Consider the following 24,955-nt stretch of genomic DNA (forward strand, 5'->3'; position numbering starts at 1 on the left):
CTGAGACAGATATCTTAAAGCATCAGCAGGTAAAACTTCACCTAACAATGCTATTAGATTTAAGGTGAATCAAGGTTTATTTCTGCTTTCTGCTGTATCGAATTAATCTTTTCTACCTTCCTGGGGGGGAAAAAACAAATAAATGTTAAGAGATTGGGTGGAGAAAGTATGTAGTTGCACACATAAATGGTATCTCATTGAATCCAGTCTTCACATTCTATCACCAAACTCAAACTACATTGATATGATATCATTATTTGCAGCCATTACTGTGGTTAGTATCCACTTCAGGTAGATATTTATCCATTCAGGTTGAAAAAGTTGAATTGCAAAGCTGCTGTTTAAACTTCCCCTCAACAATTACTGCCAAGGTGCCTTTCAGACACTTACAACTGAATGCTCAAGCTTCAGTTGGCTCCACTTGAATGTGTCAAATTGTTTGTGTGTAGCAGGAAAAAGGGCAAACTTTGCATAAGTAAAGGTTGCAAAAATACCATAGGCGACATCCATCATTATTCCCTTCATGTCAATGACCACCAGTGTATGTGCCCACCACAGGCAGAGGATGGCAGTGTTGTTTAACAAGTCTGATGGCCTGATTTACAGTGTGAATGACTGTCTCGCTGAAATACAAGCATCCCTTCAGGCAGCAGAACAGTGTATTGAAAAGACAAACAGCCCAAAAAATGGCAACTGAATCAGATGAAAGCATTTGGAGAGAAATAAATCTCCTCAAATAGCAGCAGAAAGTGTGAACTCTGGTTTTATTTGGTCCACTGTCAACTGTTAACAGTGAGATAGATGTTTAAATAACCTTGTAATGGTAAGATGCAAGAACATATCTCAGTTATCTGGAGCTTTACTGTCTGATATCTATATTTGGCCTTTGGCTGAGAATATGTAGCTTATACTGAGTGAAACACACCTCAAATTAAAGACAAAGCTGCTCTGTTGAGCATATTTAGTTTGGGGTTTATGCAAATATATCAGTCCAAAAACAAAAGGAACCTTTATTTGCAGGTTTTTCAGTTACTTTTATTCATGTGGAGAGACCATCAGAGATGTTTAAATGCGTTTGTGGTATTTTTTTCCAACAAATTCTGCCTGCACTACACATCCACCTAACATTACGCAGCACACAGTAATTTCAGTGAGATTACAATGTCGAGAGAAATAATAATGATACTTTGCTCAACGAATTTTCACAGTTAACCACCCAGAAGCACCATGAGTCATTTAGTTCTATTTAGAAAAACCTTACAACCATTCTTTGAATACTTCAAAGTAACACAAAAGCTCTCACCTTAACACAATGCAACCAAGCAGACAGAGTTTGTGCTATTTCATTCTCTATCCAGGGAGTTCATTTTCAAAAATAAATTTTGCCTTTTCTCACCCAAAGCAACACTTTACCTACAAAATAAAACAACTGAATCATAGTTGGGACAACATATGCTCATGGCAGCAGATTGGAGGCCTCTTGAGTATGTACAAAGGTGTTTGTATGTGTGGTTTAAAGTGAAAATATCCTGCCATCTGGTGAAATAGTACTTTAATAAGAGTTAGAACATTTTAAGTGTACCCATGTAGGCCATGTGTACCAGCAGGTGGCAGTGCAGTACAACATTAATCCATACTTTGGTAACTGTATGTATCTTGATTTAATAACCTTATGGTTTTGCTCCACCAAATGAATTGGAAACTTCTCTCTATATTCTGCCTAAAGAATATTCATTCACAGTACAGAAACTTGGCCCTGACCTTAATTTAAATAGACAATGCAGTATTCCTATTTGACTGATTTCTACAACTAGTTAATTTTAATTGCATTCTGCCTCTTAGTACACTCAGATTTCCTACTAAAAGTGACAGTTTGGGGCCTCAGGCTATTTCTGATTAGTAATAATGCCAAAGAGAACTGGAGTAACTTTGCGTTGGATCATGCCCAGAGCACTAAACTGCTTGAATGGAGCTCCAGACACTATAACGTGATGGTAGCATGGCCAAAACACTGATCAACCTCTAACAGAAAGGCCATTGGCCTGATTGGACAGTAGCTGCTCTACGTAACTCTAAAACAAATCTACCAGGTGAAGGTGTATTAGGCAGAAATTCTGCAAAACCACCTGAGGGGAGGATTTTAGCTTTAGTGATTATGTGCCTTGCCATCCATCGCCTGGGCACAATCCTTGAGGCAGATCTGCACAACAACAACCACGGGTAGGGTTGCCTTCACTAGCAACTTCCAAAAACACCAAGATTGGAACCTGCTTTCCTGTCAAATTGAGATCTACCAACATGCAGACCAACTCTTTCCATATTTGAGTAATGCAATTCATCATTATCTCAGCATTGGAGCAGATCTGTCAGTTTTTGCAAATTTGCTGGCCGCCTCAGCAGATGTCTATCAATATAACGACTCTCATGACCCTGAACAAGTTCAGACTTAGTACGCCTCCCACATCCACAGGACAAATTACACCCTGCGTGAATTAATTCAACTCCATTAAAAACCTTCATCGACATCTGCCGCTGCAGCGATGCTCGGGCCTGCTTGTCTTGGCATTTTTCCAGCCGGACGCCTCTTCAATTTAACTCCAATTTCGAGTTAGTGAATGTTGGCTGACAGTTTAAAACTTCTCAGTAGGATGCTGATGAGTGTCTTCACTCATGCTTAAGGAAAGTCATTCTCTCATCTGGACAGCGTAGCAAATTGCGTAAAAAGCCAGTCCGATCAAGATAATGCTTTGTGAAGGAATGAGATTAGCTCCCTTTGTGAGAAATCTGATCGTGTGAATGGGACAGTGGCATAACAAGTGTGAACTTGTGGCAGGGGCCAGCTGAGAAAGTAATTAGGCCTCACATATGGGCAGCATCACTGAAGCCTTCAGCAAAGGCAGTGAAAGGACAAGCCATGTCTGAGCTGTTCATTGTCACAGGTATGGCTGTCACTTGTAAAACGAGGCCCTCTGGTTACTAAGACCTAGACAGCAGGTTGACACAAACTTCAACAAAAAAGAGGAACTTGAGATTTAATTTAGTGTATAGGTGTTTAATTGCAAATGAGTCAGCGTCAGTGTTCGCCATCTGAATTGACACCTGACTTTTTTGTCAGTTAAAATTTGTTCTGATATCCAGGTTCCTCCAGTTATCAAAGAGGTTGACGTTTGCTGTGGTAACTGACTTCCTAGTCAGAGAAACAACCAAGCCAATCAGAGCCTTCAAGGGCGGGCCTTCAATTGGTGATGTTAAAAGTTAGATAGGAACATTTAACAATTCATTGTGGTCACTGTTTTTAACTACTGATCATGGAACATTAAACTATATGTAGTAGAATAAATATTAATTCAAAATCTTCCATCATGTAAATTGGGTTGGGTTTTTCCTGTCTCCTGTACCTAACCCTAACCCTAACCCTACTGGAAAGCAATGGGTTTTTGCACAAAGCTAAAATAATGAAGATCTTAAAGCTAAACTGGGCCCTCATCATTTTTCATGAAAATGTCATTAGTTGAGAATATGCTCAAAAATAGCCTTCATCATTTTTCATGAAATTGTCCTTAGTTCTCAAAAATGTTATTAATCAAATACATACAAACCGGTTGACACACAATTAGCCTGGAGCTTTCAGGTCTCCTGGCGTGCTGGCTGCTTGGGCCAAATCCAGCTTAGGTCTTCGGCAGTCAGACACAGTAACACTACCGGTGTCAAGCAGGTACTATCTTCAATAAATCTTCCTGAGTATGTGTCTTGAGATAATTAAACACAGTGTCTCCTTTGTTGTCAATATTGAATCTGTGATCATGCCCTCTGAGGCATCCTGATACAGGAAAACAATGGACTTGGTGGGGGAAACTCATTTTTCACTGTGTAAATCATAAACTCCACCTTGTCTCCTATTTTCTTACATCATGACACCTTGTCATGTGTTATAGCTCGTTGAACATGCAAATTGTCTTTGTTTATACTTTGATTGCCGTTCTCTGTATACTGGCATGAGTTCTGCTACCTGTGCACTAGAGACTGTCCTCCTCTGAAAATAGCCACATAAGTTATTTCTTCGTACAGCAATCATGACTTATATTATATTTATGTTTATAATGGAGCAGCAGAGAGTAAGATGAATAAGTATAAGAACGCCAAATTTCCATGTAATGAAGTAGGTTGGGGTGGTTGATGGGTCAATCAGAGGAGTTTCACCCAGGAGGTCGAGGTTTGTGTCCTGTGTGAAAATAAAAGTAAATGGTGAGTTTGTTTTTTAACTTTACAAATGGAACAGACAGAGCTACGTCATGTTTCGCATCACGTGCGTAACTGGAAATGAAGTAACATGTAATTTTACCCAAACCACGACTTTTTTCTAAACTAAAAAACTAAAGTAGTTTTGGTTCCTAAACTAACCAAGTGAGTTTTTCTGTCTAAACCTAACCAAACTGTGACCGTTTAAACAAATTTAACCAAATAAACGACCTATAGTGTCATATGGTTATGAGGACTTTGTAAGGTGTGCACTGACAAACACAGCTTTATTGTTGACTAAAGATGAAGTCTGACATGTCACCAACATAAAATCCATCCTGCACCCACAGCAAACTGCAAAAAAAGTAAAAGAAAAAAAACCAGGGAGTTGCTCATACAACAGCACTTGCACTGATACAGTAATTTTGGCATGTGAGATGTTAAGCAAATGAAGCAAGGATCAGACACCATTCCCTCCAGAGAAGATAAACTATTTGAAACCATGCATCTGTTATCTACTGACCTGGACAGCCTGCTGGATATTGCAATGTGTACTTGTTTTACATACTGTATATGTGAGGTTCCAACAGATTTGTTATTTAGAGTATCTCCCAATGGAGGTGTCCAGAAAGAGCTAACAGGCCTTGGAGACCATCAAAGCCCCTCGTAGCCCCCCTGCAATGCTCTGTCACTACGGATTTATCATATTGATTGTAAACATGGAAGCTAATTAGTCTTCAGTGTTGGGCAAGTTACTTCCAAACTGTTATACATTAAAAATTAATAGTTACTGTTATTTGAGAGTAATTAGTTATATTAGAATATTACTGTCTCTGAATTGTACTGCTTTACGCTACTTGAGCATTTGTTTTGAGTTAATTTCACCAATAAACAGAAGTATGACTTGGTACGTGGCTTGTGAATTTCACAACAAAGTCTCATCTTTATTGATATTCATCTTTATATTGTGTCAGTGATCGTGGACCCCTTTTTTTAATTGGAGAATGTAGAACCAGCCTTGAAAGAATGGAAAAAGGATCTTGTATTATATTCAATTCAATTCAGTTTAATTTATAGTATCAAGTCATAACAAGAGTTATGTCAAGACACTTTACAGATAAAGTAGGTCTAGACCACACTCTATAATTTACAAAGACCCTATAATTCCAGTAATTCCCCATATGGCCCTGGTACTGAACTGCTGGCACTCACCTAAATCTTTCTGAAATTGCTGACAAAACATGAACACATGTGCATACACATGATTGAATGGCTCTGCCTGTACAAACACGCCATGCATCTCCACCTCCTCCACCTTGTGTGGAGAGAGCGAGGCTGATTCCCAGCGACAGATCCCCCACTCTGTGGCATGCCCTGACATTATAAACAGGCTTCATGAAAAAGAAGAGCATCATGTTGTGGGGGGGTTGGGGTGTTGGTGGGTTGTGTGTCTTTGCTTGCTTGTGTGATAATTAAAATGACTCTACCTCCCCCTGTTCCAGTCACAGTGGTGGCATCGCAAAGGCAGCAGCAGAGCTGTTATTGCTTGTCCTTCAGCTGAAAGGATCATGTTGGCCAGAGAGCTGATAGCTTTTGTTCTGAAAGCTGAAAAATCTGGTGTCCAGCCTGGGCATTTTTTCGCAATGCGCCCTGGGAAATGGGTTATCTAAGCAACGCATGCAAGAAGCCCTGACATTAATCTTTAATTAAGGCCTTTACAATTTTCGACAACATGCCCGGGAGTATGAGAGTTACTGTAGGGGATAGATGTGAACAGTGGGCAGTGGGTAGGGCCAGAAAACACATTATATCTCGTGGTGAGCTCGTTTTGTCTCATCAAAGTCAATGGTCCGTTGATCTGCAAAGACGTTGCCTCGCTTTTCTTTTCCGCTGTTGGGATCACGAGACACACTGTTAGGTAAGCTTAGCATTGAGACGGTCCTATTTGTTCCTTTTTGGAAAATTGATAACAATCCCTCGAGGTGACAGCAGTGAAACATGTGAAGTGGCTGCTTTCTTTTCTGCACGATAATCCAGATTGCTATATCCCACCGTTCCTGATGAGAGGATGTCTTCTGATAACTGTCAGTGTGAACATATCAAGGTGACTGCTTTTGCTTCACACGTTTTTTTTTCCCCTCTTTTTTTTGGTAATTGGTTGTGGATCTCTTGTTAAGAGCGCCAAGTGATAAAGCTGCTGGTAGAACCAGCATGAAACTGAAGTGTTTCTTGTGTTGTGACAGCTGTTGCCTTTGTGATGTTCCACAAACCCCCCCAAGACACAACCTGTTTAATTCTGGCTGAAGATTCACATGAAAAAAAGACAAGTCTCCTATGAAACAAAATGGGACTTTGGTAATTGTTTTGATTACTCCTTTCCCTGTTGCCAGTGGGCTAAAGGCATTACAAAACTAGAAGTGGAGGTTTAGGGAAGAAGGGACTAAGGAAAAGTGGCAGCACATCTCCCCGTGGCAAGATTAATTCGCTGGCAAGAATGAGAGACAGATGGGAGGATGGTGGTGGTGGTGGCAGGGGGGAGTGGGGACGGGGGGACGGGGGGGGTCACACCTTTTTGAGGCAAAGCAATTGGGAGCGATTAAATAGCTCATTCGCCGTAGGGACTATCCACTCTGAAGAAGGAGCTGGCTCCAACAGCGCCTGCAGCACTGTTCCTTTTATCTCCACTCCTCATGAAGACCCTGAAAATGCCATGGGAGCAGTTAGAGTGAAGCACACAGTGTTCTGCTGGGATGGTTCACTGTTAATGTTCAACATCATGACAGCAAATGAAAGGAATTTCTTAGCGTGTCTGCACCACTGCAATGGATCAATTGTGCCATAAGAGTGCGGCTTAACGCGTGTAATTAAACTCGTGGCCAGTTATATCTTGTCCCTTTGTACCGTATGGAGCACGTGTGCAGACTCCACTTTACATAGCTTTGATTCGCCACCACCTGGAAACAAATGTTGATTGAATGCTTGTCGTGCTTTCATTCTCACCCTCGGCCATTTCCATCACAGATTTGGCAGATAAGAATGCATCCTTTTTTTCCGTTCCCATCATAAAAATGGTTCAATACCCAGCTGCTCAGGCTGGCTCCAGCTAGCTCAGGCTGGCTCAGGCATCTTGGTATCCACTGTAACTGAATGCTCATCAGCCCGAGTGCACCTGAACGCTGGGAGGCCCTTCCATCACAGGTAGACACACAATCATAAATTCCATGCCAGATTATTACGATTTTATTCATCACATGCGCTTGCTTCATGTTTTCCTGCCTTCAGCTTTGCCTCAACTTCAATACTTTTAAATCCCTGTTCTGAGCCATTCGTCTGTTCATTGCACCCCTTTTTTATGCTTTTCCGACATGTCTTTTATCTACCCAGCTTCATTTCCCCAGCTTAGCCCTCGATCCTCAGCTGGTGCACCTGTGGGCCTGTGCTGGAAATGCTCCATGAACGACACATCACAAAATGTAGGCTACTAATCAAAAGCTATTGACATGCTTTGATGCGGCACTGGTGTTTGCTTGGAAACATATTGTGTCTGTACCTTGAGAGAGAAAAAATGAAATCAAACGGGCTGTGGTCATTGTTCTTTTGCTGCACACATTGCTGCACGAGAAAATGAAATCAAATGGGCCGTGGTCATTGTTCTTTTGCTGCACACATTGCTGCTGCTTCTTCGTAGATGGTTAGGGAATGTGAGGCAAAATTATGATCCAACCACAGAGGTGGATTCCCAGAGGCCCGAGAGCAGGACAGATCAAAAGAAAATAAGGAAATCCACGAAATCCGTATCAGCCTGGTATCACGTTTAGGTACATTCTGGCAGCACCATGGCAACCACAGCAATTGAATGGCTGATGTCTTTCGCTGTGCACAGTGCAGATCTTGTTATGTGGGATATTGTTTTTTTACTTGCTACCCTGGCTCCTTCCTAGCATGCATTATCTGTGCTTTCTCAGGTGCCTGGCTGTCATGTACGCTTACCTTCTATTTGGTTCTGGATGACTTTGAAGGACAGGAGACGGGAAGAGTTGGGGACGACTGTGACAAATTGCTCAGGGTCTCTGAAATGGTATTGGAACTGTGAAAGCCTGAAGGTTTTAAATGAGAGCCGACTCCATTATCAAAAGTAGCCTTTATCAAACTTACCATACAACAATAGCTGTGACTCTGTTTACAGATCCTGTACTATTTTACATGATGAAATGTTTACATATTAATGTCATTTTTCTGTATATTGTATTTTTTAAATATAATTGCACTGTTGTGAATTGTAATGTGCCAGAATTCTCTTGACATGGTGCTTTTCGAATGCTTTTTTGGAGGCTTTAGTGGTCCCCTAATACTGTATCTCGAGTCTCTTTCCAGAAATTCAGCCTTGGTGCAGAATTACAGCCACTAGAGCCAGACCCACAATTTCCTTAGTATGTGCCATTTCTGTGTCTGTAGCTTTTGAGGAGCAGAAAGGGGGGGCAAGGTTGAGGCTGAGGGTCTGGCCTTGACCAACTGCCACTTTGCTCGTTTGAAAGCCATGATGTCTGTCTCTTTGTCATGGGTGGGCCAAATTCTCTAGGCAAAGCAGAGAAAGGGGAGGTAACCTTGCCCTTTATGACCTCATAAGGATTTCTAGATTCTAGATCGGCCCATCTGAGCTTTCATTTTCTCAAAGGCAGAGCAGGATACCCAGGGCTCGGTTTACACCTATTGCCATTACTAGCCACTGGTAGACCATAGGCAGGCTGGGGGAACGCATATTAATGTTAAAAAAAACTCACAAAGTGACATTTTCATGCTCTGGGACCTTTAAACACCCAATCGGCAATAAGCACAACACTGTGAATGCTCAATCTGTTCAATTAAAAGATGATATGCTCCTCTATAAGTTGAGATAATTCTCGAAATCTCCTGGCTTCATCAAAACACTTCGGAACCAATAAAACATCTTAATACAAGAATGAAATTCATTTTAATTTGGAGACATGTTTTGTGATACAAATTGTGCCCATCAACTATGAGCTTGAATAATTGAATTAACATTTGGAGTGGTTCTTGTCAGTATGTTCCAGTCTAATTCTTTGCAAATAAAACAAATAAATAACAGGTAAATCACTTCATGTTTTAGCTCTGCATGCCATTTTGTATCGTTTGGAAGTTTATTCTTAACTTTTTATGGGCAGGACATCACAATAATTACACCATGGTCACATAGCCGATTCATAATTTGGTCATAAACAACCAAGTTTCTTGCCTTGCTTCAATCTGTCTGACGATTTTGGGGTCGGCCCTTACCGAGAGAAGTCACTGTATCCGGTCGTCTCTCCAGTGAAATATTTTCGTTGGCGTCTTCATGTAAATGACTCTTCTTTTTCACTCTTGGATTTTTGTATTCTTCTGGTTTCGTGCCAGCGGATTGATAAGAACGGCATCAACCGGCCCACTCACTAGCTGTGACTTCTCCGGACAATGAGTTGCTCTCTTCAGGCATGGGCTAAATCGGACATTACACAAACTTTATACTAGGGACCTGGCGTGATCAACCGATTTGGACATTTGTGTTCTCACATACAGTTCCTCCCAGTAACATGTTTACAGTTGTAGTGCATGTGTGAAAGGGGCTACGGATGAACAGAAATTACCTTTGATGCTTCTGAAGAGCTAACGTTTTAATGAATGCATTATTTTCACATTTTCTCAATGAATTCTTATCCTCTGTGGACTGGAGCCCAACCAATATATCGTCATTATCGACCAGTATCGGCATTTATAATGGCCAATTTAAGAAAGAATCTTAAATATTCATTCATCAGATTAATTTATATTGACAAATAAATGATTCTGATAAATGAAAATGTAAAAAATAAAAAACGGACTGTCAACCATGTCATGAGCGTGGCGTTGCATAGTTTGTCCACCAGAGGACGCCTACAACTTCCCTGTTGGTTTTTGTTCAAAGGACTTTAAATTCATATCTTGATGGATTTTTGTAATTTTATATCAGCACTTTAATATATTTTGATGTTCCTTTGTTCTGTTATGACAATATTATTATCATATTATTTTAGTGGAGACTTATAAATAAACTACAAATAACTAATGTTAGGGAAACTGTTGTTTGTAACACGTTTCTGGATTAAAAAAAAAAAAAACGTGCATATTGGCCAATATATAAGCATATCGGATTTAAATAAACAAATATTTGATTAGTATCGGCCTTAAAAATCCTTATCGGTCGGGCTATACTATGGACGTTGGGAATTCTGCTATCAAAGTGAAGAGTGAGGCCTGAATTTAGCAGGACTGTATGTTGGAATGACATGTGCAAATGATCAAATTGGTGTTCATTTGCAATGAGACATGTCCACTAATATCCTTTAGACAGACAAAATGCTTTAAAACCAACCCATTTTAGTAACCATTGAAAGATAAGGCTGGTGTGATTCTATATATTAGTCATGCCAACAATCCCATGAAAAGCCAAAAAAAAAAAAAGTGTAAGTCCACTCTCAGTACTTTCTGACTTCCCTACCCAGTCTAGATCTGTTTTCAGCCGCAGATAATACACATTTGGTGCTTAGTGATTCTCAATTGGGTTGTAGTACCCCTCGGGGTAATAGGAGTACGGCAGGGGGTATGTGAGATTTTTGTATGCCAGGTACTGAAATAATTATTTATATAATGATGATTCAGTGATGGATTCTAAACATTGAATTGTAAGTAGCATTTAAGTTTTTTCAGCTACTATGTCGTTGTTTAGCCTAAACAGGCACAGCACTGGATCGTTATAATAGCTTTTCTAAGTAAAATGGTTGACCTGTTTAGGGTTATGGTGAGTACTACTCATATATTTCAAAAGGGGATACATTCTGAGGACCACTGATTTAGAGTACAGAAGCATGACGTTGTATGACGGATTGACTAAGTAACATCTCATCCAGTAAAACAGTAGGGCTCACTGATTATGGACAACCATGGAGGTCAATGGCACATAGTGAAGAGATGTATCAGATTGGCTACATGGCACTACTTATTAGTGCAATCGACTTATTGTTGGTGTTGGTCTTTTCACAGGATTTGTACAGAGAATGTCATAATAAACTTAAAGTTGGTAAAACGCAACCCTGAATTATGCTCAGCCCTATGTAGGACAGCTATCAAAATTGAAAGAAAGAAAGAAAGAAGAAAGAAAGAAAGAAAGAAAGAAAACAAACGTTCATGAATACTCTGAGGTCAGTGGACAGCTCATTCGAATGACTGGAAGATGCTCTACTAAGGTTACAACTTGCAGGTAATAAAAGTATAGATGAGTTGGCAATCAAAATTAGTATAATAAATACATACAAAATGAATAAATAAACCTGGAAATATATACATTAGTAAATAATGATAATAAAACCTTGCCTCTAGACATACTAAGAGTCTTTATGTGTTTGATATTGATAAGAACGGCATCAACCGGCCCACTCACTAGCTGTGACTTTCCGGACAAAGAGTTGCTCTCTTAGGAGGGCTAAATCGGACATACACAAACTTTATACTAGGGACCTGGCGTGATCAACCGATTGGACATTTGTGTTCTCCCCATACAGTTCCTCCCAGTAACATGTTTACAGTGTGTGGCATGTGTGAAGGGGCTAGGATGAACAGAAATTACTTTGATGCTTCTGAAGAGCTAACGTTTTAATGAATGCATTATTTTCACATTTTCTCAATGAATTCTTATCCTCTGTGGACTGGAGCCCAACCAATATATCGTCATTATCGACCAGTATCGGCATTTATAATGGCCAATTTAAGAAAGAATCTTAAATATTCATTCATCAGATTAATTTATATTGACAAATAAATGATTCTGATAAATGAACATGTAAAAAATAAAAAACGGACTGTCAACCATGTCATGAGCGTTGGCGTTGCATAGTTTGTCCACCAGAGGACGCTCTACAACTTCCCTGTTGGTTTTTGTTCAAAGGACTTTAAATTTCATATCTTGATTGGATTTTTGTAAATTTTATTTATCAGCACTTTAATATATTTTGATGTTCCTTTGTTCTGTTATGACAATTTATTATTATCATATTATTTTAGTGAGAACTTATAAATAACTACAAATAACTAATGTTAGGGAAATCTGTTTGTTTTGTAACACGTTTCTGGATTAAAAAAAAAAAAAACGTGCATATTGGCCAATATATAAGCATATCGGATTTTTAAATAAACAAATATTTGTATTAGTATCGGCCTTAAAAATCCTTTATCGGTCGGGCTCTACTATGGACGTTGGGAATTCTGCTATCAAAGTGAAGAGTGAGTTGCCCTGAATTTAGCAGGACTGTATGTGTGAATGACATGTGCATTCACTAATTAATGACACCTAGAAGAAGAGGTGGGATTTTTAACACAACATGTTCTGGGCCCTAGAGGTTGAACCACCACTTACCAAACTGAGCCTCACGTGTCTCTTTACACAGGAAAATACATATACAGTAACTTGCATTGAACAATTTTTGTCTGTTTTCCTTATCAGCTATGTTCCCAAGTGTCTGACAATACGTTTTATGTAGGAGAATTTATATCCCATCTTCACAAATACACAAAGATCACGTTGCTTTAAACAGTACAGTGTCCCCCCAAGCACCATCCACACACCTTCATTAAGAATGCAGTAAAAAAAAAAAGCAGTAAGCATATGAATATTAAAATGAATAATGTATGGCTTTTGCTTTTGGCTACGGTAAGATCTAAGTCAGACAGACTTCTTCTCGCTGCAAGTTTCAAGGAACTGCAAATGTCACTTATGTTTATACATTTAAAATGTATGCTGTATTTTCTACTTTTATTCATTAACATTTCAACAGTGAAACAAGACATGTTCAATCAAAGACAGAGGGACTACATTTTTGATTCAGGGTCATGTAAATATTGTTTTGTTTTTCTCAAGCAAAACAAACCAATACTTTCCTTCAAACCAATAGTCAAGCCCTGACGCTGCAGACACATATTCAATATGTTGTGCTCTCTCACACACTGCTCTCTGTGTCTCAGCAGACAATGCACCACAAAGTTGGCATTCATTCGTTTAATCTGATTTCATTTTAAATACAGTATATACAATACAACATTTGAAATGATACGTGTAAAAATATATATGTCATCTTACAATACAGTACCATTTAGAGAACATTGGAAAGTAAAACAGACACAGAAACAACATCTTAACACACTCGCTCCACCTTACAATATACAGCACATGTGAACTCCAAACCTGTTGTAAGGTAGTATCGGTAGGCTTCTACGTACAAACCCAGTACAATTTCATTAGCAGAAGCTGAACAATAACTCATAGATCCTGACGTATAAAAGGAGTTGTTTTATCCACTGAAAAATCATTTTGTTCATGCACTTTGTACATGCTCCACTGGAAGACAGCTCACATTTCAAATAACTCAGGATCCACGCATCATATTCACATTCATCACTTGGTTGAAGCTTTGGGGATTGGACCCTCAAAGACAATGTAATTGAACAAACTTAGACTGCAAGTTTGTCCCAAACACCTGCCCTTTTTCTCACAGAGATCTGCCGATGTAGTTGGTGTTTAGTTCTTGACAACTTACAATTTTAATTTAGTATTAAGTGAAATATAGCCTAAAGCAGTGTTGTAGTTGAGTTACCAACTGTCAAGTCCGAGTCAAGTCTTGAGTCCCCAAGTCCAAGTCACCGAAGAGTCTGAGTCTAAGTCTGAGTCCAAAGAAGAGGTCGAGGCCAAGCCAATTCACCATTACCTGTGTTTGACTCCGAGTCGAGTCACAAGTCCAGAGAAAAGCGACTTGAGTCAGAGTCAAGTCCAGGACTCGAGTACTCCGTCACTGCCTATTACACATCAAAGTAGTCAGAAACTTTATCCTTTATCTGAATCCTATTTCATGAATGTTTAAATCCAGTAACATAAATCCTTGAGTCCAAGTCATCAGTGCGTGGGTCCAAGTCAAGTCACAAGTCCAGAGCATGGCGATTCAAGTTGGATTTGAATCCAAGTCCAGGATTTGAGTACTCCATCACTGGCCTAAAGTATAACTGATTCTCACTCAAGGCCCTAGTATGGATTGAGGTTTACAAACAGGCTGCCAATAGCAAAAGGATGCTGTGCTCAGCTGTTTGCTGACATCCAGTTGAGGAATTTATGCAGCTTTTGTTGTTACCCCCAAGATGTAAATCTGTCCATAAACCTGCATCGTGCAGCTAGTTTTAGCTGGCATCTTATTTCAAATAGAGATCAGACAGCAATTTCTTCTCCGAATATATCAACTTAACTTATGGGCTTAACAACACATTTGCTCTATTTGGGCATGAGGCGTATCAAAGCTATCCATTACACTTGTAAAACAGCTAACTGCCCTGCGGTGATATCATGTGTTTATAGCTCATAAGCAGGTAATACTAGGCTGAACTGGCACCATGGTGTGCGTCACAAAGAATACCACACGCGCAGCACAATGTAAATTGTGTTTCCGAGCATCATCCATTCAAACAAGATCCCCCTCCAAGGAGCTGATCCACGCAGGTCACAGAATCATTCACCAAAATGAATAGCGACTTTTCAAGGGAAATGCTGAAGAAAAACAATAAGCTACATTGTGTTGGTGGGCATTCTAATTCCATTTCAGATGGCACATGGGGGATTTGTTGAGGAAGGATTTCGAGGTGGCGGTACAAGCTAATCTACGAAAGGTCTCGATCTGTGACACTGAACAAGACCTTGAGGGAAAACACTGAACAGCTGGCTACTGCAACAGTGGAACAAAGCGTTGCAAAACCGTCGCCACATGCTTAATAACGATCTGCTTTCACCTCATGTTCCTAAAGAATGTCAGTGTTATGTAAACATTTACCTCTTTATTGCATTGTTGAGTGATGCCTTTTCAATGTAGAAACAAATCTGTCGCTGAACGTTGCTCACTGTCGGCTCCTAATTACATGAACGTGGGAAATGACAGGGTTACTTTTGAAGCGCGGCTCTGAATTGCTTCGAACATCACGCCGATTATCAGTTTACATGTACAGCGTTAATTCTTGCAAATGTTTGCTGTTTAAGAACATGAAGCAATGGTGGGGAATTTGAAAAGGATCTTCAAAGGAAATACAAGAAAGTTTCCCCAAAGCAGCAGCAGACTGCATGAAGCGAGAGCAAAGATCACAGAGAGGCAACCGTGTACGAGCAGAAACATTGGAGTTGTGAGAGCGCAACATTGGGAAAAGAGCGAATTGAGATCCTATAGCTTCAGGGGAGATGTTGTTTTGCTGTTGTAGAGAGGGAGGCAAACAGACCAATTTACTGGGGGAAAATTGTGCTGTGGTGGAAAAAAAGAGAGAGACCTAAGAGCAGACCTGGCCTATTCTTCACTGTGCAATCTAATCTCAGCTCTTGGAGAAGATGGGTGAAAACAAACATTGTTCTCCTGTCAGCAGCCCTGACGGAACATACAGCGCCAGTAAAAGAGCTCAGCCCACTTCCCTAAATTAGGGAAAGAATGTCTGAAGCTGAAAACGTAAGCTGTGACATGATGAATATTCAAGGCAACAATGACCTCTGATACTTGTCCTGATGGGGTTTCAAACTGTAAAAATAATTAAGGGCTAAATGGGGACATTGTCAGAGAGAAATCCCAGGGCTACACTTGCAGGCTTGATATCGGTCATGAAAAATTGTAGAAGACACAATAGCTTTAATTGGACGATATTTTCAAGGAGAACCTGTTTCTAAAAAGTATTTAGTGACACGTTCTAATAACTATCCTTTCCCGACATTTATTGACAATTAGTGGTTCATAATACTATGGTCGAACTGTATTAAATCAGTAGTACGCTGTTCTGCAAGTGAGATTTGTCTTCATATCTCCCTTGAAGCACCTTTCTTTAGAGCCTTCCATAACATTCATAAATAATGCATCGTCCACGAATGACTTACAGATATGTTTTCAGGGTGCTCTGTAGGGCTGAGCGATATGGTTGAAATTAATAATATGATATTGGTATATTAATACGTATATATTATGATTTGAAATGATCAAATTGGTGTTCATTGCAATGAGACATGTTCCACTAATATCCTTTAGACCAGACAAAATGCTTTAAACCCTAACTCCATTTTGCTTAGAACCATTGAAAGATAAGGCTGGTGTGATTCTATATATTAGTCATGCCAACAAATCCCATGAAAAGCCAAAAAAAAAAAAGTGTAAGTCCATCTCTAAGTACTTTCTGACTTCCCTACCCAGTCTAGATCTGTTTTCAGCCGCAGATTAATACACATTTGGTGCTTAGTGATTCTCAATTTGGGGTTGTAGTACCCCTCGGGGTAATATGGAGTACGACAGGGGGTATGTGAGATTTTTGTATGCATAGTTACTGAAATAATTATTTTATAATAATGATGATTCAGTGATGGATTCTAAACATTTGAATTGTAAGCTAGCATTTAAGTGTTTTTCAGCTACTATGTCGTTGTTTAGCCTAAACAGGCACAGCACTGTACGTTTTTATAATAGCTTTTTCTAAGTAAAATGTTTTGACCTGTTTAGGGTTATGGTGAGTCACTACTCATATATTTCAAAAGGGGATACATTCTGAGGACCACTGATTTAGAGTACAGAAGCATGACGTTGTATGACGGATTGACTAAGTAACATCTCATCCAGTAAAACAGTATGGCTCACTGATTATGGACAACCATGGAGGTCAATGGCACATAGTGAAGAGATGTATCAGACTTTGGCTACATGGCACTACTTATTAGTGCAATCGACTTATTGTTGGTGTTGGTCTTTTCACAGGATTTGTACAGAAGAATGTCATAATATAACTTAAAGTTGGTAAAACGCAACCCTGAATTATCGCTCAGCCCTATGTTAAGGACAGCTATCAAAATCTGAAAGAAAGAAAGAAAGAAAGAAAGAAAGAAAGAAAACAAACGTTCATGAATACTCTGAGGTCAGCTGGACAGCTCATCCGAATGACTTGGAAGATGCTCTACTAAGGTTACAACTTGCAGGTATAAAAAGTATAGATTGAGTTGGCAATCAAAATTAGTATAAATAAATACATACAAAATGAATAAATAAACCTGGAAATATATACATTAGTAAATAATGATAATAAAACCTTTGCCTCTATGACATACTAAGAGTCTTTATGTGTAGTCCTTATTGGCTGGGGGGTTGTGTAGTCCATAAACTAATACTTCTAATAATGAGCCATTCTTTCTGACTGGCTGTCACCACAATGCGAACACACTCAATGTCGAAGGCAATTTTGTGGTCTACGTCTTGAACCTCAATGTTGCCATTTTTAAACTCCCCTAATGTAATATAAGAGGAACACTGCTTCCCTTTTTTAGTCCCAACTAGTTTCTCACCAACTTCCAGAGCTCCGTGGTGAAGAATGTCATTCTGTCGGTCGTCAGAACCAGTAGCAATCTTAATCTTACTAATTTTGGTAGATTTATTAAAGACTATGACAAAAAAGTCTCCCGTGCACGGCGGCTTCCCCCAGAAATATTCATCAACAGTGCTGTAAGCCTTGGTGGCGTCGTAGTTTTCAAAAACGTTGATGTTTGTGAAGAGGCTGGCAGGAGGGTTGTCAGGGATGTCTATGGAGTCTTCCTCGAAGTCGTCGTCCTTCAGCTTGTTCTCTGCTCCTTTGTAAGAGGAGTAGTAGCCCATGTGCTGGAACAGCGAGGTGAAGGGATCACGTCCTTGGGCCAGCAGACCCCTGAAGTGGATGAGGAGCCAGTCGCAGGGCTTTCCTGGTAGAACATGAGAGGAAATGAGCCAGACGGGGCAGGTCTCTGGAGTGGTACAGCTTCCGATGTAGCCCAGCTTGGAGACTCCAGCATCACCCAGTAGGAACTTCTCTGGAGGTGATCACCTTCTTCAGCGCCGTCAGGAAGTTCTGGAGCAGCGCACGTCGTCCTCTAAATCATGTAGAAGTGAGAGAGGTTTGTGCAGAAGTTGAGGAGGAAAGCTAGGTCCACGTTCTGCTTGGAGCGGAAACGGACCCGGTCCTCTGGGTCGTTGTAGTTCCTTTTTAGCCCGTCCAGAGACGGATAGTACTCCTCTGGTGCCTGGATCACCAGGAGGCGTCCGGCTATGATGTGGTGGGCAAACTTCCTGGTGATTTCCTGAACCAGGTTCTCACACCAGACCAGGTCAAAGTCTGCCAGGTGCACCACAACCACAATCTCTTTGAGTTCCTCGTAACTGGACTGATCAAAGATGGATTTGATCGTCTCCAGTAGGTAGTTTCCTCTTTTTCGTTTGACTGATGAAAGTCCAATGGTAAGATACTCTGTGAAGAGAAGTGAGAAATGTCATAATATCATGATGTAACCCGACTACTTTCAAATGACCACTCTAAAGTATATTGTATTGCAACTCATTAAAGAGAAGATTCATTATTTCAAACTCAATACCAACAAGTTAACCGTTTAACCGTTAACCAACACAAAATTTGATCAATTAATACTCAGTCAGTGAAACTGTTAAAAACAATATTAATAAAACAATGTAAAGAAAAATAGGCTATACAGTCAATTTCTACTTGCTCGTGCAAACTTTGCACTAAAAGGTTGCGTTTTCTGCTAAGTTGGTGACTCTCATGCTGGATGGTGCTCACAGTGGAGAGGTGGATGAGGAATGGTGGGTTAAATCAGCCGTCCTACACACAGAGTCACCTGGCAGACACACACCTACAGGGGGATGCGGTGGAGACGGGCTCGTCCAACAGTGCACGCAACATTGTGGCCGTGAGACCGTTACAAATCTGTAGCCCTCAGCAGACGCGGAAAGTATGGCAGAGCGCCCTGGATGGGTGAACTGGGACTCAGTTGTCCGCCTGTCTTTTAGCGGTTAATTATTGGTTATAACGGGTCAGTTGTTGGTCAGAAAAACAAAATCTAAACTGGCATCTTTAATTTAAATGTTTGCTGTAATTGCGATGGGGAAAAAATGGCAAAATAATCTCGACTCTTGTCCTCGGACCTCAAACTAGAGCGCATTCTAGGTAAAACATCAAAAACTAAATCATGGTACTCTTGAAAGGAGGAGTGTGTAGTGTTTGAGGTACAACATGTCTCTGTGGAGCAGTTGCATTTTATTGCTGTGCTTTAAATCGGCACGTCACAGATTTTTGAGTTTTAGTTTTTTATTCTCAGCTCATGTTTACAACTACTGTGTGACGTACTGTATCTCCCCAAGCTCGTAAAAACAGTCAATGCAAATTTCTCTTCAAACAAACACTAAACTTACTCTTGCGGTTCAGTGGGGTTCCGGCGAGGTAACGATAAGTGACATTAATGCTTCCAGAGAAGTTACTCAGGTCTCTGAAGGTGTGAACGTATCGCTCTGAGCTTGAAGGGTGGACGGATGTTTCCCTTAGCTGCCTTTTATCCCCTTCCTGGAACACAACACGAAAAACACAAACTTCACATTATGAACAATAGAGACAGGTACTACTACTACTACTACTACTACTATTGCAGAAAAGGGAAAATCTATTTCTACTGTAAATAATTCAGCTGAGGGTTAAAACCAGCCATTTGTTTCCTTTAACTTGTCTCTAACATCCAGTACAAACTTGAGACAATATGTGTTTTGATGTGGCGGAGCTAACGCTAGACCGTTCGAGACAAAAGAAATTTTAAAACCCCTTCAAGCTGTTTGCAAAGCCAAGCAAATGGACTTCAGAAGAGCGTGAGAGAGTTGAAAATGTGAACTACCTCTTAATTATTGAAATAACAAACACAGATAATGTACTGTGATCACCAAGTTTTGATGGCATCATGAATAAGAAATAAATCGTCTGGATTTCAACTTGGGTCTATGTTATGAAATTTTAAACATGTTTCCTTTTAAAAACAAGCAACTATAAAAGGGACAACATGGGCGGAGTGAACACTACAAAAGCATATTTGTCCAATTTGTTGCTCAGACATTAGAAAGCAATACACATTTGTAGTACTTCATCTAACATCTTTCTTTGGTAAATGCTTGCTAAAGACAAATGTACTAACCAGCACGTAGCCATCTTCAATGTAGAGGTTCAGGAACAGGAGGAAGGTGATGAGGAAACCGAGGAAGGGAATAGTGGAGCGTTTCCGCAGACACCTCATCTTGTCCAGGGATTTCCACACCAGCCTCATGCTGTACAAGCTCTCACTGGGATCTGCATGAGAAGAACATGAGAAACAACACGTTAGACAGGCTTGCTTTGAATGTCGTCAGCCCGAGACGCTGCATGCTAATAATTTGCCTTTATCAAGCATCAACAGATTGTGGGGGAATTAATTTTTGGGACCATACTGCCATGAAGGACGTGATTATCTTCCAGTAGCATCATAATTATTCTTCAACAGACCACTAATGATGTGTGATAGAGGGCTGTTTTTTTTTCCTTTTATGGGAAAGATGTTAACCAAATCTTGGCAAATGACTTGAGAGAAAAACTTAAGTCACAGCAGGACATCAAGGATTGGAACATGCCAAACAATGGATTACTGATGCAAAGAAAATGTTTCTTCACTAATAACAATGAAAATATACACCATTTGGAAGCATCTGCATCCCCCAACGTACTGGTATGTGTAGCTGTGTAGTGATGAAGGGTGGTGCTCTAGTCCACGGCCAGCATTTCAATATAATCTTTATACTACGATGGTCAAAAAGAGTTGCTTCTATCTGTTCTTATTAGCTAGGTCACTCCAATTTGATTTGAAAATGTAACTTTTTCTGTCACCATCGGCCACCATTATCAAGGGAAAAGTCAATTGATGTTCCATTTTAGTTCACTATTTCAGATCTGTGTTCTGTAGAAGAAAAACAAACACAAAGATGAGAAGTAAAAGAGACAAAATGGAGGATAAAATGGATGGTTGCTTTCTTTAATTTAATAATTTATTAATTTACATTATGATTTATCAATCACTCATTTATTTTACAAAGAAAATGTCCATCGTTGCTTCCCAGGTGTGACCTATCCAATACAGATAAAACAAAGCAATCACAAAGTACATCTGATGTCGACAGCTAAACCTACATACATCAGCAGTCTTAAGTAGCAATGAAAGCCATAACATACAGCATACAGATTTCAGCTAGAACAGAATATATTTTAGGCTCAGTCACCACAGGATGGCCAACTCCTCATAGCACCTGTACGACTGCGACAGGCTGAGGGAGAACCAGCCAATAAACGGCAGCAGCAGAAGTAACAACCTGCAGATGTAACAATGGCGTTAGTCTTTTCTCTGCCAGCAATTAGGCATCAGCATGCGCTTTTGTTCCATTGCTGCAAAACCCCAGAGATGCCTAATAGAATACAAACTACCTCTAAGCGCAGTTCAATGACCACACACACATCGATCACTCGCACCAGGAGTCAGCCCCACCTGGGACGCGGCTAGTCAATATCTCTTTGTGCACACTTGAAAACTGAATTTAACATTTCCATCCAATGCAGCCTGTTCAGTGCAACGTTCTAAGCAGTGTGAATTAATGCGGCCAGCAACTACAACATTTAGCAGTTTTTTTCCGCTTACACGGTATAATAACCCAAATGAGCATCTCTACATGCAGAAAATGTTTATATCTACTTTAGTTGTAAAGTAGTTAATAGCTGTAAACATTCAAAAAAAGAGTATCTAAGGCATGGGTCTTTTTGTGATGTAGTTGTCCAATGTTGAATGTATATTTTACATGACGTCTAATTACATTTTAAATGTGTTTTTACATTCAAAAGTTTAAACGTTGGCAGCCCAGAATTTCAACAATTTATTTCATTTAAAAAAGGATTCAGTATGTTCAGTGAGTGGTTGGGTTAGTCTTCTCTTTTTCAAAAGATTCTCTGAAAATGTATGCATAACAAGCCAAAAAGAGGGAAAAAAAAGAACTCACATGGAGCACAATCTTCGAAACATTGAATTGGCTGGCATTCAGCGTTGGAAGTATTCAAGCACTTATTGCCAGGGTTAGACCGGTTCAACCCTTATGTCTTATTGGCTAACTTCATGTTACCCTCAGCCCACAAGAACTCAACTTCAGATTTAAGTTTTGTAGATTGAGGAATGAACTCTTCATCTTCCTTGAGATGGCAAAAGTGGATATTCTCCAAATAAACAAGAGAACCTGATTTAACCAAGTAGCATTTACATTTTTCTATTCAAGTGTTTCACACAAAATAATCACATTTGTAACAATATAGACAATCTGTCTTTCTTTGTGAGCTATTGTGTTACCAACAACGTGTCCGTATGTGGACCCCAGGAAGTGGGCCGGGCTTTGAAGCAAATTGAACAACAGTGGAATTGCAACTCCTGGACCACCATGTGATGCCACCCTGGCCCAAAAAGACTTTTCCCCATAGACTTACATGGGGGAAAAAAAGATGTCTGTAAATCAGTGGATACATTTTTTCTAGCATCACAAACCCCACGAAATGACTCATTTTACTCAGAACATGATTTATTCAGCCCGATAACACTTGGAAAGTCTAGAAGATCTGCATGAGTAAATCATTTTATCCCAAGTTAAGTTGGAGAACCGCTAAACTGGAAGAAGGTGGCTTTGCCGGTTTTGGGTCCTTATGTGCGCCTGTTTTATAGGCCCCATAGTGCGGAAGCACTGCTTACAACAGGGTATTTTTGCCTACATGAAGGCTTTATGCTCCAATTCATACATCCATGATCCGCATACAGACAGACTGTCAGGATTTCTCTTAACACCACACACAGGCTAAAGCAGAATATCATTGTCATTGACTACTTTTACATGCGCATAATGTTCTGGTTTTTACCTTGTTCCGAAAAAGACGATATTCCGACTAAGCTGTTTACATGTCTAATAAAAGTGAATATTCCCCAATATTCCTGTTTAAATTTTTCAAAGTTTAACATCGGTAGCGCACTTGTTTGATTGTGTGAATGTGGCCTCCCTATTTCATTCCTTCAACCAAAGTAGTAAAAGGGTCAACTTTGCAATGTTTGTGCATATCCAAAAACCAGTTGATATCAAAGTCTTTTATAATCTTTAAAAGTAACTGTGTTTCTCTCTTTCTTTTGGGCATGCGTCTTTACCGCAACCTTGTTAGCTGGTTGGTTTGTGTACAACAATTAATGCCGAAGCTCATTGTAAGCCGCAAACAGGCAAGATATAAAAGATCCATAAAGTGAACTCCTAAACTGTGTTAAAACTACCGATTGAGATTCATATTCTGAATGCGTCAAATACATGTACAAAGAATGCTTCTAAATCCCGAATAATACCGGCATATCCCACGTCATAATCCAAAAAAATTGAATATGCTGTTTACACGGCCTGGATCAAATTCAAAATCTGGTCATATTCGAAATGATAGTGGAATATCGTTAATGTAAACGCACTCATTGCCTCCATTGTGTGTGCCATGTGTCCAGTAAATTGTAGAGTTTTGCTGGAGAAAGATGAGTGTAGCATAATAATGAGAAGAATCATTTGAGCCTTTGGAGGAATCTCAGCTGATGGCTACATGCACGAAAGTCCTCCTGACACCATGGCTCAGGTAACTCTCCCCTGCCTCATCTTCTTTGGTGAGAACTCAGCAGCAGCTCTTTCCTTTTGCACAAACATAAGCTGAGTTGAGTCTCCTCACCTACTATAAAACTAAATGGCATTCTGTGCGGAGAGCTACATTTAAACAACTTCTCTGCTTCGTGTTAGAGGGGAGTTGATCTCTCAGACTGGAGTTTTGGGCGTCTATCCTGATGATACAAGACAAAGCGAAGCGCCTCTCTTGTTTCAATAATTCAGTATGGGCTCAGAGCAGGAAGAGGATGAGATGCTCATCCTGCCAAAGGCACAGCTGGAAAACATGCTCGGTTTTCGTACCCCAGATTTAACTGTGACTGAGATGCCATCATGCCTATCTCCAGTGTACTGTTTATTCTTGGGACATGCTAGAATATGGAATAGGTATAGATGGATGTAGGGATGACTCACTGGAGCATCCATTAGCAAGAAGGAGGGAGGCATGTACGTGTTGTTGTATGCATTATTGTGTCATGCATCCAGTGTGGAACTGCAGCAGTGAAATGCACTAAGTGTGTTTTAATGGGTGTGTCATCCTGGCAGTCACACACTCCCTCCGATGTCTCCAGCCCCATTTCAGGACACAGCACACTTCCAGCAGGCTAGGGCTGTTAAATATCCATTATGCACTTTGTGTGTGTGTGTGTGTGTGTGTGAGAGAGAGTGAACTGGACCAAATAAACCACAACACTGCCTCTCTGCTTGCTTAAACCCAGCAATGCGCTGTGCACTTAACTCGTATCAGCTGTCTGTCCCAAACTCCTTTTGAAAACTGCGCTCAATAAGAAGATAAATCCTGTGAGATTGACATGAAGAGAGATTGGTGGCAACAAAACTGTGACAAAAGCAGAGTGTGCTAGCCACAAGGGACCTCACAAATTCAATTACATTTTCATTCTTGTGGCTACATTTTCAATTTGATCTGAATTGAAGATTTCTCAAACCTTGCATTTTTTTTTATTAAATTATTTCTGCATGTTGTTGTCTTTTTTAATACCATTTTGGATGTCACACTGTCACACCCAGCTAGGAGCCAGAATTCATTCTGATTGTTGCTACAGTTGCACCTGAAAGAGATAAGATAGAAAATACGCCCC

General features: G+C 40.1%; 1 protein-coding gene across 1 annotated transcript in view; it reads right to left on the reverse strand.

Annotated features, from left to right (window-relative positions):
• Positions 1-13,064: 13,064 nt before the first annotated feature.
• The window catches only part of LOC116694239 (alpha-1,3-mannosyl-glycoprotein 4-beta-N-acetylglucosaminyltransferase C), an 85,554-nt gene continuing 73,663 nt past the window's right edge, over positions 13,065-24,955 (reverse strand). Inside the window, 7 exon segments of the mRNA XM_032523844.1 lie at positions 13,065-18,043; positions 18,046-18,063; positions 18,066-18,194; positions 18,197-18,220; positions 18,223-18,588; positions 19,548-19,695; positions 20,312-20,463. Coding sequence (XP_032379735.1) covers positions 17,445-18,043; positions 18,046-18,063; positions 18,066-18,194; positions 18,197-18,220; positions 18,223-18,588; positions 19,548-19,695; positions 20,312-20,463 — 1,436 coding nt within the window. The 3' untranslated portion in view covers positions 13,065-17,444.

Source organism: Etheostoma spectabile, chromosome 8, assembly GCF_008692095.1.
Source record: "Etheostoma spectabile isolate EspeVRDwgs_2016 chromosome 8, UIUC_Espe_1.0, whole genome shotgun sequence".
Classification (NCBI taxonomy): domain Eukaryota; kingdom Metazoa; phylum Chordata; class Actinopteri; order Perciformes; family Percidae; genus Etheostoma; species Etheostoma spectabile.